At 34.0% G+C, this 16,837-nt stretch overlaps 1 protein-coding gene across 2 annotated transcripts; it reads left to right on the top strand.

Moving 5' to 3' along the window:
- Window positions 1-617: 617 nt before the first annotated feature.
- Window positions 618-16,141, top strand: LOC131933431 (mediator of RNA polymerase II transcription subunit 24). Of its 2 annotated transcripts, XM_059290196.1 has the most exons (24): window positions 618-743; window positions 1,061-1,254; window positions 1,859-1,941; window positions 2,031-2,143; window positions 2,430-2,523; window positions 2,813-2,951; window positions 3,113-3,236; window positions 3,448-3,607; window positions 3,978-4,219; window positions 4,573-4,659; window positions 5,583-5,691; window positions 6,089-6,118; window positions 7,842-7,984; window positions 8,424-8,541; window positions 8,860-9,029; window positions 9,145-9,244; window positions 9,613-9,767; window positions 9,981-10,218; window positions 13,012-13,243; window positions 13,524-13,579; window positions 13,920-14,007; window positions 14,174-14,248; window positions 14,380-14,525; window positions 15,914-16,141. In XM_059290196.1, the coding sequence occupies exons 1-24, from the start codon at window positions 679-681 to the stop codon at window positions 16,061-16,063; spliced, it is 3,111 nt and encodes a 1,036-aa protein (XP_059146179.1). In that variant the 5' UTR covers window positions 618-678; the 3' UTR covers window positions 16,064-16,141. The 2 variants fall into 2 exon arrangements, with proteins under 2 accessions (XP_059146179.1, XP_059146180.1); XM_059290197.1 differs by lacking the exon at window positions 6,089-6,118.
- The last annotated feature ends 696 nt before the right edge of the window (window positions 16,142-16,837 follow it).

Below are 16,837 nucleotides of genomic sequence, written 5' to 3'. Positions count from 1 at the left end.
GTAGTAGATCTAGAATCTAGTAGTACTTAACTTATGCTATGCGGCTAGACCCCCCCCCCCCCCCCCAGTAGTCCAGTAGTATTTTACTATTTTCCAGAAAAATATTCTTAATACTAATAGGCCTACTTAAAATTAAATATTCAATAATACGAGCCGGCCCGCTGCATAACATATTTCTTTAAAACACTATAAGTAGCTTGTTAAGGACCATAACCCCCCCCTAACCCCCCCCCCCCCCTACCCCCCCCCCCTACGTTTAAAATCGTTGGCTCTGCTTGTAAACATTTAGAGTGAACACAGCTCACTAAAACCATGTAGGGGTGGGGAGGTAGGGAGAGCGTTTGCAGCTTGTTTTCTAACGGCTCGAAGAGGAGAATTATATATATAGATTCTATTCTTCATTGTTGTAGTTGTAGTGTTACTAAGTTTAGAATCTAGAATTCTACTCTAGAATCTAGATCTAGTTAGTAGTTAGTAAGTAATAGTATTAGTAGGCCTATCCTATTGCCATTTGGCCTAATTATTAACTAATTAATTACTTTTCAGCAAAGTACTTGAACTTGTGCTTAAATTTCCCCTAAATTTGTGATATATTCAATGGTATCTCAATCTACAGCAAATAAAGATGGAGTTTTAATGAAGTAAGTGGAAGAATCTTGGGAGGAGCTTATATCAGCCATGTCTGTTCAGATAAAAAAAGAGCCAGGCTCTGGTGCCAGCACTAGTGGTACAAGTTTGTCTGGGTAAGTCCACTTTGACGGGATGTTGCTGTTAAACTTTCAAATGAGTTACGCTGAAACTTTAAATCTGCATAGTTTAACACAGTATCTTATTTTAGCCTTAACTGCCATTCTAGTATTTACTTCTCATCTTTAACCCTAATCCTAGTAAGTTAACTTTAACTTAGTAGAATAAGACCCTTAAAGTTAGCTAATATTCGTCATTCTGATTGATTCTGTGTCTGTTTTACATGAAAATGCCCTTTAACGACTTGTAATTTAAGTTGATTATTCATATTTACATATAAAATTGAAGTTGCTATTTTACAATCTGCTTCCAGAACACAGGTAGATATAAAGAAAGAACCAGGAATAAATAGCAGCCAAAACTCAGTCTCTGCTAAAGCACAGCTGATTAGTAAAATCAAGCTAACACTGATGCAAGCATGGAGGGACCGCTGGACAGAAATTCAGTGGGCCATCCAGTTAAAGAAGCTCATGGCAGCTTACTCGTCTGAATCTGTGGATGTTGCTGGTAAATTCTTAAAAGGCTTAGCCAATTGTTACTGCTTTATTTTTTTCTTTGAATAAGCTGTATGGTACAACATTCTTCAACCTGAGTGTGAAGTAGAAAGTGCTATTAAAACTCCTTAAAGTAAAAACCAATATTGCTGGAATTAGTAGGTTAATATTACTATAAAAAAAAAGTTTTGTTCATTGATTACATTTTGACAACCCTATTCTGAATCAATAGCATAGTGTTGTATTTATGATAATATAAATACTGAATTTTAATATTGGAAAGTTCATTTTAAACCTAGTTTACTTAGTATTATGTTATATTTAGTATAATTTACTATATATTTAATATTTGTGTGTAATACAGTTGTAATGTTATAGTAAAGTTCCCTTTTGAACCTGACGGCCCATAAGGCAAGTGAAGTAGAGTTCACCTGTTTCTTTGACCTCTGCATATGAAGGGATAGTGTTTGTAAAATTATAGATATCAGATATTTTTAATGATATTTATTTATTATTACCTAAACTACACTTGCAACTTATTTGCAAAATAATAAGTGTTTAAAGAGTAATTTATAAAATTATTTATACATGTTAACATTTTATTTTCCGATGTCAAGAAATTCTGATGCAGCAGGCACTTGTTGGAAGTAGTCCTAACTCACTGATCCTTTCTTACCTAAAACACAGTGTGCTTTCTTTGGTGAGTTTTGGCATTTCTTTGATTTAAGTCTGAATGTTCTCAATTTTCATTTTCAAATTTAAAAAAATTATAACTAAAAATTCCAACAGATGATTCCATTCAACACTGTGCTAAAGTATATCACTGAGTTTGAAGACTTTTCCAGACCGTACTGTGTTCTAGCACTTTTAAACCTTGCAGAAATGTTTGGATCAAAGATCAGGTGACACAGTTAAAGTTTATTTTAATATTGTTATAAATGTTTCCTTATAATTTTAAAATTGAGTTATGTATTCACATTACCATTTGAGCAAAGTGTTAAGGTTCAGAGAATTATCAACAACCTAAACACTTGCTTGACCACATATTTGGATTACACTACTGGTCTTTACTGTGTGAAATTAGTTTATAATAATAAAAATAATTCTAATTATAAAAATAGTCATAAATATTACACAAGCAGTGTGATCAAGCTTGTATTGCTAATTTCCTGTTACACTTTTCAACAGCTTTAGCCCATGTCAAGATTCACCCACACAACTGGTACGCACAGTGCTCAGTCTGATACATTGGCTAGTCAAGGCACAGTTGGTCTGCCTGCAGGTACACTTCTTTTTTTGCTAGCACTACTACCCCAATACTACCCTAACTACAGCCTCTTTAGTCTTGTATGAAAACAGAAGAAATCCTATTGTTTTTTCATTAAATGTAGCTTTTTTTAATTTATTGCTTAAAGTGAATCCAGACCATCTTTAAAAGACAAAAAGTAAACATTTTTAAAAATTGTCCTAATAATTAAGAGTTTTTCAAGTTTTAAAAAGAAATGCATATAAACGTAATTGAAAGACTTATTTTTGTATGATAATTTTACTGACTTTTTTCACATTGACAGCGCCTCCAAGAGTCCCGGTCAGGCCAATTACCTGCCGAATACTTTGTTATTATGGACAATGCAAGTCGTGCTATTGGGAATATACTTGAGCGCAGAACAGTTTGTAGTCTGATGCAGATAGCTAGAAATGATGACCCCGGTTTGTATTTCTTAGTTGCTCATGAAAATCAATTTTAACTTGTTAATCTTTTTAAAATCCTTTTTTAAATTTGGACATTTTTTCAGATCATCTCAATGTTTTAGAATTGTACAACAAATGTTATTAACATGTAATCATTACCAATCTATACATGTTTGCAGAGGCTTATAGGGAGTTTGAACAGTGTGAGCTAAATGTCAGAGGAACACTCAGTCAACTGTCAAGAAGTGCAATATCTGACGAAACTAAGGACAAAATTAGCTCAGCTCTGTCTCTTCTATCAAAGTAAGGTTATAATCAGTTCACCGGGCAGTTATCTCAAATTTTTTTCGCCCCCAATTTTTCCAAGTATTTATTTTGAGGTATTTTTTTCTAAAATTATAATTATAATAGTATATGAATTGATAATTAACTTTTTTTATGATTTAATATTAATACAAACAAACATTTTAAAACTATTTTATGTAATGTTGTATAATTTTAAACCTCCAATCAGAATCAATGGGGCACCTGCTAACTTGGAGCCAGTGTTGGAGATCATGCACTCGCCCATTTACCCAACAATCAATGGCCTTGTTACACTAGAAGCCATACTCAACTCCAGCAGTGAGATTCAGCCATTTGTGGATCAGATTCTGGTTGTTTCAAGGCTTATGGTTAGTGGTGATGTTTTTTTTTATAGAATGTTCTTTTCTAAGAAAAGTGTTTTTAAATACATTTTATTTGTCATATTAAAGTTAAATGTTAAAACTAGCTTTTGTGTTTGATTAAAAAAAAGCATTCTAATCTGCTATTATTACTATTAGATAATTAAAGATAAATTTGGTATAGCTAATATACAAATATTTACAAGATTAGTTTTTATTAAAATGTCAATTAATTGAAAATAAAATGTCTTTAAAAATATATAATTATGGCTCATTAACTTTGATACACAGAAAATATTCTAGTTAAAGAAACATTAATGTGATGAATCTAAAAGTACCCCAAAGTTTAATTTTAATTAAATAACTTTTGCTTTTTCAGAAACTGCCAATGCCACAAATGTGTTTGGAGATATTCCGCGCCTGTTTCATGGGTTTCGTCGACTCCAATGAGTTTGGTGAGGACTATCAGTGGGCGACTTTCACATTTTTAAAAGTGCCGCGTATAATCGTCTGTATAAAGCAGCAGATGCCAGACTGGGATATGGAGACAGACATTGAGAAAGCTCTTGAGATGTTGCTAGAGCTGTCCCACCTCCTAGACCAGACAGACATCAAACAAAAGTGAGTTACGGGTCTTGTCTGCTAGTAGCCAATACCAGTCTTTAACATTAATAGTTTTTATTGTGGAAAGGTTTTTATAATTAATTTGGGGTGCTTGGGACAAAAACTAGAAATGAAATATTTGTAAACTTGAAGTTAAAGATGATCAAAAGTATCACACATTCTTAGATAAATTTTGTCCAAGTTACCAATCAAAGTGTTAATTATTTTAGATTATCAATTAGGTCTGTATAAAAAATATGCGTTGGCTTTAGTCTTTAGAGAATGCAGGCAGGCCCTACTCCTCTATCTACCAGTGTACTGAAAAAGATATGTTTAAGAATTTACATTTAATGTCTTTTTTAAAATTTCAGTTTTGACATGTTCGTGCAGTTTATCATCGAACTCCACAAAGCCAATATTATCACAGAAACACAAAAAATATCTTTTAGTCAGAAAAGGTATTTGGTTTTCTTTATCTCATTAGCTAGACATTTGTGACCATCCACAGTAAAAGGAATTTCCTTACACACCATCCACAGTGAAAGGAGTTTCTTTGCACCTGAAGCTGTTTTGAGCTAAAGTCTAAATATGAATTAAGTGTATATGATATCCATTTTGGAATTTATTTCCAATTCACTATTTATATTCTCACACATTTGGTTGTAAGTTTTTAAAAATGTAACATTGCAACTAAAGTAGAAATAAATATCTTTAGTTCAGAGATACAAGTTAGAAAATTTGGTGAGGGGTAGAAGCAGGCGTTATAACTGAAATAGCAATATAAACATAAAGTGATATTTCAATGCCAGGGATAGACAAAGGTACAGAATATAGTCCAAGTAAAGACAGAACAGACAGACCCGACGGGTTCCGAACCTACCATTCCACACATCACCAAATCGCCTCGCCTTCCATGCATCAAGTCAGACGTGTAACCACTTCTGCCAATCAGCTCTACATTAATAGAGCTTTCTTGGCAGACCACTATCACATTTTGTGCACAGAAGACGCGGGCTGGCTTGACCTCTGAACCCTGAAGGGTCTGACCGCTAGCCTCATAAACACAACAAGGACTATTATTCGACCAGACAAGCGACACAAGTATAGAGACGACGATACAGACAAATAGTAGCTTCCTTTAAAATGGGTATAGTGTAAACATGGTGAGGGGTGGAAGCAGGCGTTATAACTGAAATATGACTAATTGTCTGTATCGTCATCCCTATACTTGTGTCGCTTGTCTGGTGAATCATGGTGTTGAATAACCTTAGCTACCATTTTATTTTTGTTATGTTTTTTTTTTGTGTGTGTGGTAAATATAAAAATTGCTTTTGTTTTGCCTTGTTTTTGTGCATGGTTTATGAAAATGTGTTGTTTTTAGATCAGAGCAGCGAAGTCGCCTCCGTCCTTCTGATATATCTGGCACCAATGAGGGTAAAAACTTGAGTCGAGTCACACATGCTGAAGCAACAGTTACCAGCATCTTAAAGGTATAATGTTCTCTAAAAAATTTTATTGTTAGCATGGTTTTTCTCAAACAAATTTAAAACAAACTCCCATCATATAACACATTAATAATTTACATTGTTTTAACTTTTGTTGGATTTAGCAAAACTTCTGTTTTAATATTTGAGCAATTTTTGTTAAAGAAGGTTAAATGTTTTATGTTTATTTCCAGATAAACAATTTTATTTTCAAATTTTCATGAAGCTGTTTGATTTTCTAAACAACAGAATTAAAAAGTTTAAATTTTTTCTATAAAAGTTTACAAAACAAAATGACAAAAACAACTATGAAATTTTTATTCAAGTGAGTGTATAACATCATTAGTAGTCACCAGGGGGTAGCCTTAAATATTTTTCTAATAATCAAATGTGTTTTCTCTAGGGAAGTGCAACTTTGGACAGGATGTTGAAGGTGAAATAGAGTTGACCGAGTTCAAAACGTTATCTCTGTTGTTTTCAGTGTTTACTTCTGTGTTGTCTGGTTCAAGCTAGTTCTTCAGCTTGTTTTGTAGCTTCAAACTTTTTAATACTTGTCAAATTTAACGTTACATTTATTCCTTAAAAAAATTGTTGTAGCATAGATTGTCTTGTCCGCTTGCATCTGTCTGGGGGAAGTCTGAAATTAATTATGCAGATGGCGTAGGTTAATCCGGGCCATGGAGAGTGGCTTTATTAACATTGACACATATTCCGCTATGTATTACTTGTCAAGTTGTTTTTTGTCTGAAAAACAAGGAAGAATTTTTAAAATCTTAACAAACAATCTTAACACAATTTATTTTGTTTTTTAAGATTTTTATATGCTTGTTTTTCATTTTTATTTTCCAAAAACTGCCGACAATTAGATGATCAAATCGACCATATTCAGCAAAAATAAAAAAAATTAAAATTAAAAAATTCTCAAGCAGAGGATGAATTGACATTTTTAATGAGCTGTTTGTTTGTCACTGTTGTTGCTAGCTTGTAGATGTCATCACTTCTCTGTTTTCTTCTCTTCACATTGAAAACAAAAAATCTTTTCTTTGTTCTGTAGATGGAGTTTTCTACTTTTTAACTAGCCATTTGTTTTGAATTTCACTTGTATTAGTTATGCATGGTTTTGTTTGCAGCCTTTGTGAACTTGAATTTTTATTACCATTTTGTGGCATTGCAAGTATTGAACTTTCAGGGCTCTTCATATTTTGGAGTTAGGTTTCTTACTGTGTTATTATTGATACACATTTTTAGCATGTGACATATGCCCCAGTATATACATTTTTTTAAAGTCATATAAATTAACTTTCATATGGAAACACTTGTTCATTGGTTTCATAAAATATTTTTATGCACTTTAAAAATATAAATTAACATTTGTTTAATGCTTATAGTATTACAAATGAGCTAGTTGATTTTTTTTTTTGGCATTTAATTTTGAAAAGAAATGCTTTGTGTTAAAGTGTTGTACTTGGCTGATTAGTCATCATACTTTTATAAAACCCTGCTTGATAAGTTCTAAATTAAATCAGCAGCTCTGAATGAACTGAACGCTGGGTACAATGTAACTGTAAATAAATGACTAACCTTTTGACTGGGTTCAAGTTTAACTTTTTTTTTTACTGTTACTCATCCAGAAATAAATCCTCTAAACCACTTTTTAAAATTGCTTTTATATTTAAATAATATCAATTAGGCTGGGGTTTTTATTGCATTATAATTAAACTTATTATCTTAACAATATGAAGTGTTAAAATTTTTAAAAATATATAAATAATTTTAATTTAAATGTTACTTTATGGGGAAAAATCTTTTCTCCTGTACAGTAAGACATGTTGTCATTTTTTTTATATCTAAATACAGATCATTTTTGTTTTAAAGATTTGTATGCTATATAATCAGATTTGACTATTTTTGGCAGTTTTTTTTTAAAGTAATAAAAGGATGAAGAGAATGCTTATCTACGTGATGTTACTAATGAAGTAGAAAATTGATTTCAGCTTTCAGAACTAAGCAAAATTAACTCTGGTTATTAGTTTAACAATAACAGCAGAATTACTATCCCTAGAGTTTTAAGTATTTGTGGGTAAGAAAATTTGAATTTTATGTCACATTTGAATATAATTTTATTTCAATTACTACAAATTCTTTTTTTTTTTCAGTCCTTAGATTCTGATCCACAAAAAAACTCAGATTCAATGGTCAAGGTGTTGACTATCATGCTACAGAGCCACAGCCTTGAAATTTTGCGTCTTGCTGCTGCAAGTACTGGGAGGCTCCAGGACTTTTTGTATAAACTTATTCGGTATAGTTTATTTTATTTCCATTATTTTTTATCTAATATAATTTAAACTTATTCAGTAATTTTAATTTTTTTTAAGCTTGTTCTCGAAGTTTCATTTGATTTAAATTAATCTGGCAATTTTGATTTTCTGTACACTTATTTTGGTATTTTTGGTTCTTTTAAACTTATCCACTAATTTTGATTAAGTATAAACATACTCCCACAGTTCTATTTTATTCAAACCTAACCAAAATCTTTTTATTTATTTAAACTTATATTTGGATTTTATTTATAGTCAAAAGCAACTTTCTTGTAAATAATGTTTGATAAACAATTTTTAAGAAGTGATGAGAATAATATATGTAACTGTTTTCCTCTCTTTATTCCTAATTATCTGTTAGTAACTAATGTTTAAAAAATAGTAGTGAAAATGTTTTTTTTATTTTTCTTCCACGAACAGTATCAATGAGCTTGCCTCACAGACCACTAGTGAGTCCTTGAAAATACCAAACAGGAGTCAAATGTTTGATGTGACGTTTCTCATGATCACAAGTATCTTCCAGCAGAATGGCATTGGGGTCAGTTTTTCTTTGGCTATTCATTTTTTATTGGGTTAAGCTTTTGACCAAAGGGTAAGCTTCTCATTGGTATAAGGTTAAATTTTTGGCCTAGGTGAAGTTTTTTTTTAGTATAGGAGTAAATTTCTGGCCTTATGGAAGTTATCCTTTAGTGTTGCTGTAGAATTTGGCCTAGGGGTAAGTTTTTCTTTGAATCGTGAGTAATTGTTAGTGAAAATGGGGTAAATAATTTAATCATAGTTTTCTTTAAATTTCTGTTGTTTTGTAGGGAACTAAACAAATAGTATGTTATATGTTTAAGCCCAAGTCTTATTTCAGATAGCACTTGCTAACAAAGAAAATGAATACTCCCTGGTTGTTCAATGGGCGAAAAAATGGCTGCCAGAGGAAGGGAAATATAAAAATGTGGAGTTTTCAGACGAGCAGGAGAAAATAGACTGCATACTGAATCTTATGATGAATTATTCTGAAATTGTTCCATGTTTATCGTAAGTCATTAAAACTGTGGGTCTAACATGCAATATTATAATAATTAATTATTTGATGTAGCTGTAAAAAAATTTTTAGTGAATAATTCCTTTACTTTTGTAATTTTTTAAACAGGATCAGTGGATGGAAAGAGCTGATCATGTTGCTGCCGTATGCAATGCAGGAGATTCTGTTTGCTCTGGAACACATGTCTCTTACACTGGAGAAAGTCAAGGTAAATTTCATGTCCGCTGTCAGTTTAAAAGAAAATTGTGTAATTTTACTAGGATAATGTTTACATTTTTAGTGTTACAGTCTCATTGTTAATTTTTAGAAGCAGTGATGTTTAGGCTTGTTTATAAACGCATGTTGCCAGTTAAGGTGGTTTTAGATTAAAAGAAATATGCTGTCAAAATTATTGAAAGGTGAATTGAATCATCTACAGTCTTTGCCACTTTTGAAGTGGTCTTAGAAGAATGGAATAGTTTCCAAAACATTACTGAGAGATTCGTTAAGTTATGCTTTCTTCCATCAATAAAGGAACTCTCTGAATAACGGAATATGTTATCTATGGTACTGATGCATTTGATGAATTGTCCCCAGTCCATCATTGACCACATCCGCAAGCAGAATGTAAAGAGCTTGATCCTGGTGTGCACGACGTACCTGTGTAGCTACATGAATATGGTGGGCGCTAGCGCCAGAGCCAAGCCTCTCAAGATGCTGGAGTTCTTCACAGCATCCTTGGGCATTGAAGGGTGAATTAATCAAAATTTTTAAAAAGACATTTTTTTTTATTTTGGAGGAATAAATTAGTCATTTACAGATTTAAATATTAAAAAAAAAAATTTAAGTAAATAATTTTTTAAAAATACTATTTTTTTTTTTTTCAGTATGAATGTTATAACTTAAAAAATTAATAATTTTCTAGTAAGTAAAACTAAATTACTCATTGTTTATAAAAAAAACAGGAAGCAACCCATTCAAGCTATTATAGACAACATAATCTTTGATATACTGCCCGAGGGCCATCCTCAAAGGCCACTGAGGCCTTATCTTTTGACTGGCAAGAAACTGACCAGCGAGATCATGAATGACACGCTGAAAGATTCGTTCCATCGAGGCTGGCTGAACCTGGCGTCCTTGCACACACTGGAGCAGCTGCTGGTGTTTAGAGGGCCTGACTGGTTCTGTGGTGAAATGGTGGAGGTTGGTGGCTCTTATCTTTATCCAAGTCATATTAGCTGAATGGTAACATTTAGGTGAAATGGTGGAGGTTGGTGGCTCTTATCTTTATCCATGTCATATTAGCTGAATGGTAACATTTAGGTGAAATGGTGGAGGTTGGTGGCTCTTATCTTTATCCATGTCATATTAGCTGTATGGTAACATTTAGGTGAAATGGTGGAGGTTGGTGGCTCTTATCTTTATCCAAGTCATATTAGCTGAATGGTAACATTTAGGTGAAATGGTGGAGGTTGGTGGCTCTTATCTTTATCCAAGTCATATTAGCTGTATGGTAACATTTAGGTGAAATGGTGGAGGTTGGTGGCTCTTATCTTTATCCAAGTCATATTAGCTGAATGGTAACATTTAGGTGAAATGGTGGAGGTTGGTGGCTCTTATCTTTATCCATGTCATATTAGCTGTATGGTAACATTTAGGTGAAATGGTGGAGGTTGGTGGCTCTTATCTTTATCCATGTCATATTAGCTGTATGGTAACATTTAGGTGAAATGGTGGAGGTTGGTGGCTCTTATCTTTATCCATGTCATATTAGCTGAATGGTAACATTTAGGTGAAATGGTGGAGGTTGGTGGCTCTTATCTTTATCCAAGTCATATTAGCTGTATGGTGACATTTAGGTGAAATGGTGGAGGTTGGTGGGGCTTGTCTTTATCCATGTCATATTAGCTGTATGGTGACATTTAGGTGAAATGGTGGAGGTTGGTGGCTCTTATCTTTATCCAAGTCATATTAGCTGTATGGTAACATTTAGGTGAAATGGTGGAGGTTGGTGGCTCTTATCTTTATCCAAGTCATATTAGCTGTATGGTAACATTTAGGTGAAATGGTGGAGGTTGGTGGCTCTTATCTTTATCCATGTCATATTAGCTGAATGGTAACATTTAGGTGAAATGGTGGAGGTTGGTGGCTCTTATCTTTATCCATGTCATATTAGCTGTATGGTAACATTTAGGTGAAATGGTGGAGGTTGGTGGCTCTTATCTTTATCCAAGTCATATTAGCTGTATGGTGACATTTAGGTGAAATGGTGGAGGTTGGTGGGGCTTGTCTTTATCCATGTCATATTAGCTGTATGGTGACATTTAGGTGAAATGGTGGAGGTTGGTGGCTCTTATCTTTATCCAAGTCATATTAGCTGTATGGTGACATTTAGGGCACTATCAGTATGGTAACATTTAGGGCACTAGCAGTATGGTAACATTTAGGGCACTAGCAGTATGGTAACATTGAGGGCACTAACAGTATGGTAACATTTAGGGCACTAGCAGTATGGTGACATTTAGGGCACTAGCAGTATGGTAACATTGAGGGCACTAACAGTATGGTAACATTTAGGGCACTAGCAGTATGGTGACATTTAGGGCACTAGCAGTATGGTAACATTTAGGGCACTAGCAGTATGGTAACATTTAGGGCACTAGCAGTATGGTAACATTGAGGGCACTAACAGTATGGTAACATTTAGGGCACTAGCAGTATGGTGACATTTAGGGCACTAGCAGTATGGTAACATTTAGGGCACTAGCTGTATGGTAACATTTAGGGCACTAGCAGTATGGTAACATTTAGGGCACTAGCAGTATGGTAACATTTAGGGCACTAGCTGTATGGTAACATTTAGGGCACTAGCAGTATGGTAACATTTAGGGCACTAGCAGTATGGTAACATTTAGGGCACTAGCAGTATGGTAACATTGAGGGCACTAACAGTATGGTAACATTTAGGGCACTAGCAGTATGGTGACATTTAGGGCACTAGCAGTATGGTAACATTTAGGGCACTAGCTGTATGGTAACATTTAGGGCACTAGCAGTATGGTAACATTTAGGGCACTAGCAGTATGGTAACATTTAGGGCACTAGCAGTATGGTAACATTTAGGGCACTAGCAGTATGGTGACATTTAGGGCACTAGCTGTATGGTAACATTTAGGGCACTAGCAGTATGGTAACATTTAGGGCATTAGCAGTATGGTGACATCATGGGCACTAAAAGTATGGTAACATTTAGGTCACTAGCAGTATGGTGACATCATGGGCACTAAAAGTATGGTAACATTTAGGTCACTAGCAGTATGGTGACATCATGGGCACTAAAAGTATGGTAACATTTAGGGCATTAGCAGTATGGTAACATTTAGGGCACTAGCAGTATGGTGACATTAAGGGCACTAAAAGTTTGGTCACATTTAGGGAAACTTTGTTACTTCATTGGTAGTTAATATTTAATGGTATATCTTTTTCTTCTTCTTCGTTCTTAATTATTAGTGTTGAAGGGGATCGAGATTTATCTGCAAGTGGGTTTGAACTCGAGAGTTTTGTTCGAATTTATCAACCATGAGCTTTTTGCAGACTCGACCACGCCTTCAACACAATTAAGCGTTACGTGTCAACTGGTTATGCGCCATTGAGGCCATTGACTCCGATTTCAGCCTGCTTTTCTTTTTGGATTTGCTTCCATAGCCTTTGTCCAACCAAGAACAATCTACAAGGCAGCAGTTGTTTAATTTTGGAGTTGTCTCTCCTAGACGAGTGGCTGTCCCCAGCTAACAAGCCTCATCTGCCCGAGGGTTCGAACTCGAGACTTTTCGGTTTAGCAACCATGAGCTTTACCGACTCGACCACGCCGACCCCCTAATGTTATATGATAGTTTATATTTTATGATATTTAAAAAAAAAATATTTGCTTGCTAGGCAGCATATCATAAACCTGCGTTTGTTAGTAAACATGAATGTAAAATTTCCCTTCTGTAGCATCTGTTGAAACAGAACCACATTGATGACGCATCTCAGTCTCTTAGCCTGGCTTTCGCGATCATGCACATGGACCTGGAGCGCATGACCATAAGTTTACTACGTCGGGTGCTGCCGCGCCTCTTGTCCACACCAAAAACCAATGCACTGACTGACCCCAGGGGCCACTGTTTAGCCAAGCTTTGTGTGCTCAGCATAACAGCCACGCAGAGGTCAAAAATTGGTCAGAAAGGTAAGAGGTCTTCTCATCTACATTTCTACTGTTATTTTAATTTGATTAATAAAGTTATTAGTATCTCAGAACTTCATTTTATTCTGCTATTTTTCTTTAGTTTCTTTTTTATTTTAAGTTGTGAGAAAAAAAATCTATTATATAACCAAATAGCAAAAATTTTCTTTCGATGATCTAACACAGTTTCACTAAATTTGATAAAGTTATTTCTATTTTGTGGGGTATAACTTGTATAGATTTTAAAAATCTAACTTACATAGACATAATATTCTTGTTCTAGAACCTTACATCAGACGGCTACACAAGCGCAGCCTTGTTGATCTGGATTTAGACGAGGTTTGTTTCTTTTACTGATCCAAAAAAAAACATTTTTATAAACTTTCCTGTTTTTGTTGTTAACTTGTAAATAGAATTAGTAGGGAAATAATCATATTTCTTTAACAAAAATCAAAATTATGAACCTTTATTTTTTAGCAGACACTTTTTTTTCAATAGCAAAATGCTAGAAACTTTCACTTAAAATAACAAAGAAGAAATTAAGACCTGCACTTAATTTTTAGCAGTGTTTAAACTAGTTTGTCTATGGTCTATTCTTTACTTTTGATTATTACATGCTTTACCAGGTTATAGGTTAATGGAATTAATTAATAAAATTAAGCCATTATTTTTATTTTAGGATTTAGATGATGGCGACACATCCCCAGCTAAACTTAGAAAGCTATCAGAACCTCAGCTTAGTCTAAGTTTGGAGGAGTTTAATTTAGGTATTGTCATTGATGTTGTTAATCTAGTTCTTTTATTAATGAAAGACAGCTTTACATTCTGTTATGTAATAAAGAAACAAAATATTTTGATCCATTTGATAAATTAAGAAATTAAACCATTCTAACTTATTTTTATACCAACAATTTTTTTATTTCTCCATCAAAGCGGCCATTGCTGACAAAGAAGATGGTGAAGTGATGCCCTCATTTGACATGAAGGAGCCATTAAACAAAGCTTTAGGTAATAATTGTTTTACTCAACTACCAACACTTGAACAAAGCTTTAGGTAACAATTGTTCTAGTCTGTCTTTTAAACTCTTGTGAGATAACTACTCAGTACTAGTTTTATACTTTCCCTTCTTGTTTCACAGTGAATCTCTTCCTAATGATGAACACCATTCTGATGAATCGCACCCTAACACCACGAACCTGGTTCATTGTCTCATTTATTCAAGAAGCCATCAAATGTGGAGGGGCTCATACACGCTTCATATTTCAATTCATGCCCCAAAACATGGTGAGTACTTTGCCTGTTTAACATTTTACTACCTGTGCCTAAATTATGGTATAACGAGAAAAATGGCCCATTGAGGAAGGATACAACGGGCGCTAGGTTGATAGTGCTGTCTATTTTCTCGGTACTTTAATTTATACAAAATATAGTCATAGGCATATCCCTAAACCATGCACCTAATCTCGTTCATGACAAAAGTCGCATTTAGAGTTTCTTTCAGGCAACTCTACGTGGGAGGAGGGGGCTTTGCCCCCCTCCCCCACACACACACACACTCCAAAACATGTCTACCGTCCCATTCAATGAAATATAATTATATACTTTTTCCAGTGTCCCGCCCCCTCCCAGAAAATTCTACCCCCGCCCCGAAAATTTCAAGTACCCCCACCCCTCTCCGGTGAGGAAAAAGTCTGAAAGAAACACTTGTAGATCATACAAACTAAAGGAAGAATCTGGGCGGGGCTTCGCCCCTACCGGAAGAGATGCTTGAAAAAAAAACTGCACGCTAAACACTTTTTAGATTAGAAAAAGTTCACCCCTCCGGGGAGGAAAAAGTCTGAGAGAAACACTGGTGTCGCGCTTAGCCACTACCCGAAGAATTGCATTAAAGAAATTGCAAGAAAACGACTTTTTAGATTAGACTCATTAATTAGGCGGTAATTTTATTATAGAGTATCGATGAAGAAATTTCTTTTGAGTTGGGGAGGGGGGGGGCTCAGACGTTCTTACGCGGGGGTGGGGCTTCGCCCCTACCCGAAGAATTGTATGAAAGAAACTCTTCACGCAAACCACTTAGATTAGACAAAATTGCCTTTTTATTTAATGTTTACTCGAGAATCAATGACGTCATATTACTGTGTGCACTCTCCGGCTTGATATTATTTTCTACTATATGACGTCATATTTCGTTTTCGTTTAACTATGCATGTTTTTAAATTGCTTGTGTTTTCTCTAGAGCGTTCTTGTCAGATACATAGATACACAGACAGCGAAACTATTAGTATTAATCATTTACGATTTGTTACTAACATCTCTTTGGCTGGAGATAATTTGTTTTCCACTAGTAGTCCATTTTTTGTTTTACTTTTTAAAAACACGTCCTGAATTATTATTTTTTTCAAAATCATGGGCAATATAATTAAATTACCTCTTATTAATGTATCACATATCTGTCATATAGATCACAAAAAAATATAATTTTTCATTAATATTAAAATAATATATGTGGTTTATTTTATTGTTTTTCAAGATTCAAATTTTTTAATATTCTAAATTGTCAAGTTAATTCTTTAATGCATGAGATATTTTGTATTAAGTTAAAGTGTTCTTATTGAAAATGTCATTTATTTTGGTCAGCTGTATATATTAATCTTGTTAAAAATTTGTTTCAGCTAAATCAAGTTATGCGATCATTGCCTGGCGTGTTTTCTGACGATCATATCCTGAGGATTTGTGATCTGTCGACCATTTCTGGTAGAAAAATGGCAGCTAAAGCCATTTGTAACAATGCTCATATTTCAGAATTAAACTTGCTGGATTAAACCATTATATATATATAGTTAATGAACTATGATGTATGCATCAATTCCTGTGTAAATTTGTTGAATAAAACCAATACAAATAGCTTAAAGAGTTATAGTATGTTTTGTGATGTGGAGGGTTTAGATAGTTCATATAGATTTAGTGATTATGAGACTGATAACCATTTACAGTTGAACCACAAAATACTGAATTTTAGAGCCTCTTTTTAATGGTGTTTCAAGAACTCAAGATTCTAAATCAATAGATGTAGAATCCTTCATAGTGATTATTTATTGTATATGCTCCAAGCTGCCTGTAAATGCACTCAAACATGTTTCAGCATTTTACTCCCCATTACTCATAGTGTTAGCTTGTTCATTTTTTTAAGTTGTCATGGGTGTGAGAGAGGATAGTTGAATCCATACCACTTAAAAATGCCATCTACTTTAGAAAGCCCAAGCATTTCTTTTCAAAAACTAAAGATTGCTCCAAATAATTTTATCAACATAGTAACTTCAGCCTACAAATTTAGAAGTTGACATTCAGGATGTTAATCTGGGAAGATGTAAATAAAGCCAATTCATTTCCCACACAGTACAGAGACTGGTACTATGGCCCAAAAAAGCCAGGAAGTTTTTGGTGGTAAAATGTGATTGCATTATTTTGGCTGGAAGATTTGTGATTGTGCCAATAAAAATTTCATATAAAAAGGGATGAAACTAATTTCTTTAGTACACAAGCATCTCAAAGAAATTGTGATAAATCACTCTGGACTATACATGTTTTTAAAACTT

The sequence above is a fragment of the Physella acuta genome, unplaced genomic scaffold (assembly GCF_028476545.2).
Source record: "Physella acuta isolate Inbredline_101_S28 unplaced genomic scaffold, ASM2847654v3 ptg002502l, whole genome shotgun sequence".
NCBI classification, from domain to species: domain Eukaryota; kingdom Metazoa; phylum Mollusca; class Gastropoda; family Physidae; genus Physella; species Physella acuta.
This window is presented reverse-complemented; position numbering and strand designations above follow the sequence as displayed.